The sequence below is a fragment of the Nicotiana attenuata genome, unplaced genomic scaffold (assembly GCF_001879085.1).
Source record: "Nicotiana attenuata strain UT unplaced genomic scaffold, NIATTr2, whole genome shotgun sequence".
Taxonomy (NCBI): Eukaryota; Viridiplantae; Streptophyta; class Magnoliopsida; order Solanales; family Solanaceae; genus Nicotiana; species Nicotiana attenuata.
The window spans coordinates 81,044-84,171 of NW_017672909.1; the positions used below are offsets into that span (position 1 = coordinate 81,044).

Below are 3,128 nucleotides of genomic sequence, written 5' to 3' on the forward strand. Positions count from 1 at the left end.
TTCAAAAACAGAGGTGTTTAGTGTAACCATAGGTTGTTTCACCATATTATTATTCAACATCATTGCATTTTGAGCATCCTTAATAATTTGTTCGGCGTGAGGAGTAGAAAAATGGAGTGTTGGAACATTAGAGCTGTGAGCATGTTTGCCCGTAAGCTCCTCCACCAGATTTTTCTTTGAAACATTTGGTCGAGCATGGTTGTCCCTTGCTGAATTGCCACTGGCCAGAGGTTCTTTGGCACTGTTGTTGCATGGTACTAACTCCTTGGATATCATATTACCATTTAAACCAGTTGCATCACCTCCAGCATCTCCATCAGTTACCATTTAAACCTTTCCTTGTCATTATACTGTTATTTAACAGATTTAACCATATAAGTTTTTGCCATTTGATGACCTTTGAATCTTCTATTCTAGGTAATTTGGAGCCAAGAAAGGTTCGTGGGCCTGCTTTACTAAAAGATATTTGGAAACTTCCTCCGCTGAAGGTAGTTGATGTGACGTTTAATAATCGTATCCAAGCTATTGGGGAAAAAGGTCGAAAGCTTGCTAGCTTTCTAGGAATCATTGCGAGAACTCCAGAACTAACACCTTTACATGTAGATGATTGGAGAAATTTTGACAAGGAGGAAAAGAAGAAATTGGTGGATTTTGTGAGGGTATGGAGTAGTTATTATTATTTATTTATTTATTTATTTGTTTATTTGTTTATTATTATTATATGAATGGGTTCAATCTTTTATACATGATATTTTTTTCTAAATATTGACTTTATTTTTTTAGAAGAAGTACTCTATCCCAAGACGAGGAGAAGCTTATGTCCTAAAGCCACTAGGAAAGAAATGGAAAGATTACAAGTGTGAGTGAAAAGGTGAGTATTTGCGAAAATATAAGACTAAAGACCTTTTGCTGAAAAATAGACCAAGTCGCATACCGAGGGATCAATGGAGTGGTCTTGTCGCTTATTGGCTTTCAGATAAAGCTAAGGTATTAACAAATCTTTAAAACACCTCAAGTTGATTATTTTCGGTGTTTTAATTTTAGTTATGCTCAATTTTTATGTAAAATTTATAAGATATCATTTTAATATTTCAACGACAGAGGCGTTCCCAAGCAAATAGAAATAATAGTGCCAATCAAAAGATGCCTCACACAGGACGATCCAAAAGTGTTGCTACCTTGATGGATGAGCAGGTAAACTTGTTCAAATTACTAACTATAATGTTTTAATTTTTTTTCCACGTATATCTTACATCAATTTTATTGCATTAGGCTGTAAATAGGATAGAGCCTACACGAGCACAAGTTTTCATATTAACTCACACAAAACGTAAGGATGGTAGACCACTGGATGATGATTCTGTCAAGGCAATTGTAAGATTTCTTTTTTTCTTTTATTTTCTTAATTGGGAAATAGTTAGAAAAAAACATAAAAGCGAATAAATGAATTCCAAATTGGATTTATGTATTTTATGGCCAGGAAATGCTAAATGAAAGGACGAACAATAGTGAGAGCTCTACTGACCAACCTCCTCGGGCTGTTGCTTGGGAAGGCGATGTGTATTCTCAGGTGTTCGAAAATGACAAAAGTGGATATGTTCGTGGTTTAGGACTTAGTCCAACTCCTTCTGGTCTATGGGGTAATAGATCTTCCTTAGAAAATATTGTTGGAGAGGATTCGTCTAATGAAGCTGTCCAAAGATTAACACAAGGATAACCGAGTTAAAGGATAAACACAATGAAGAAATGAATTTGATGAAACAAAATCAGGAGAAGATGCAATCAGAATTACTCGAAATACGACAATTGATGCGCAAATATGCTTCCTATGAATCTATGCCTCAAAATATCAATGGTACCTCAATTGAACAGGTAACTCGATTTTATAAGTTATGTACATTATTAATGAAGTTTTAATCCTATAAAAGTATTGTTATCTGGTGTTTTAATATTTATCACGTCCCTGCTGCGAATAGTGGCCATGAACGAGTACCACAAACATCAAGGATACCTACTGTTGCTGAAAATACTTCAATGTCTCATGGTACTACTCATCTATATCCTTCGGCAAGCTACTATTTAAGTTTTCTATTGTTTGATCAAACTTCTGCAGATTTCACCTGCTCAATATGCCTAGGAGATAAATCTCCTTGTTTAGTACATTGAGAAAATTCTGTGCAGTTGACTCCTCATCCAGGACTTTGTTTGTCTGATCATCTTGCATTTCAACTCCTTTTGCCCCATCTGTAGCCAAAGATCTGTGTTCTTCTGCATGTCAATCACTTGTTTGTTACCTGTGTTGTTGTCATTTTGGAATTGGACTGTTTTCAATGGAACAGTAACCTCTGCTGCAATCTGCACCTTGGCTGCCTGTTTGTTTGGATCTACTGTATTACATTTTGATTTAGCAGTACTATCCCCTGCACCTTCTTGTCCTGTTTTGCTCTTATTCATACCCTCTATAGCTTCCTCTCCTCTGCCAGTAGTGGAAAATAATTGCTTGTAAGATGAATAAAAGTGTCAAATTCAGTATGCTGATGTGAGCACCACCTATTCTATTCAACTTACTCTACCTATAGTGATAGTGATAACTATGTTAATTCAAGAAGTCAACTATGTTAATTCTTGGAGCCTACGGCAAATAAAATAAATACTAGCTAGAACTGGGAATCTTAGAATATAAATGCTTTTTTGGATGGTCAGACAAGCTCCAGAATTAGTCATAATTCCATCTTGTTTGTTACTGTGAAGCTAACAATTCCGATAAGAACATGCCTATTCATATATAAAATAAAATTAACTGCCCAGTTTCTCTAAGTAATTTGGTTGCGAAATATATTACTCCTACTTGCTAATGCAGAAGCAGATTTTATTAATGTTAACTGTGAATACTTTTGACAGCCTATTGCGGCAGTTTCGTTCTTCAAGAGTCTCATATGTACAATAAGCATTCTTTGAAAGCTTGCAATAGAGTTCAACACACAGAAAAATTCTTCTTCTCTCAACAAGAACTCTGAACTCGTGATATTAGCATGAACTCTTGCCATTAGTTTGCAACTCCTTGTTACTGCCATCCTCATTCATTGAATTCACAACTACACTTGTCAGCTTACACGGTTCGGCCTCTT

At 35.6% G+C, this 3,128-nt stretch overlaps 1 protein-coding gene across 1 annotated transcript; it reads left to right on the top strand.

Annotated features, from left to right (window-relative positions):
* The first annotated feature begins 392 nt into the window (after window positions 1-392).
* LOC109214905 lies at window positions 393-1,717 on the top strand. Its single transcript, XM_019378866.1, has 6 exons — window positions 393-659; window positions 784-859; window positions 977-987; window positions 1,102-1,194; window positions 1,273-1,374; window positions 1,481-1,717. Exons 1-6 carry the CDS (start codon window positions 393-395, stop codon window positions 1,715-1,717), a joined length of 786 nt encoding a protein of 261 aa, XP_019234411.1.
* The last annotated feature ends 1,411 nt before the right edge of the window (window positions 1,718-3,128 follow it).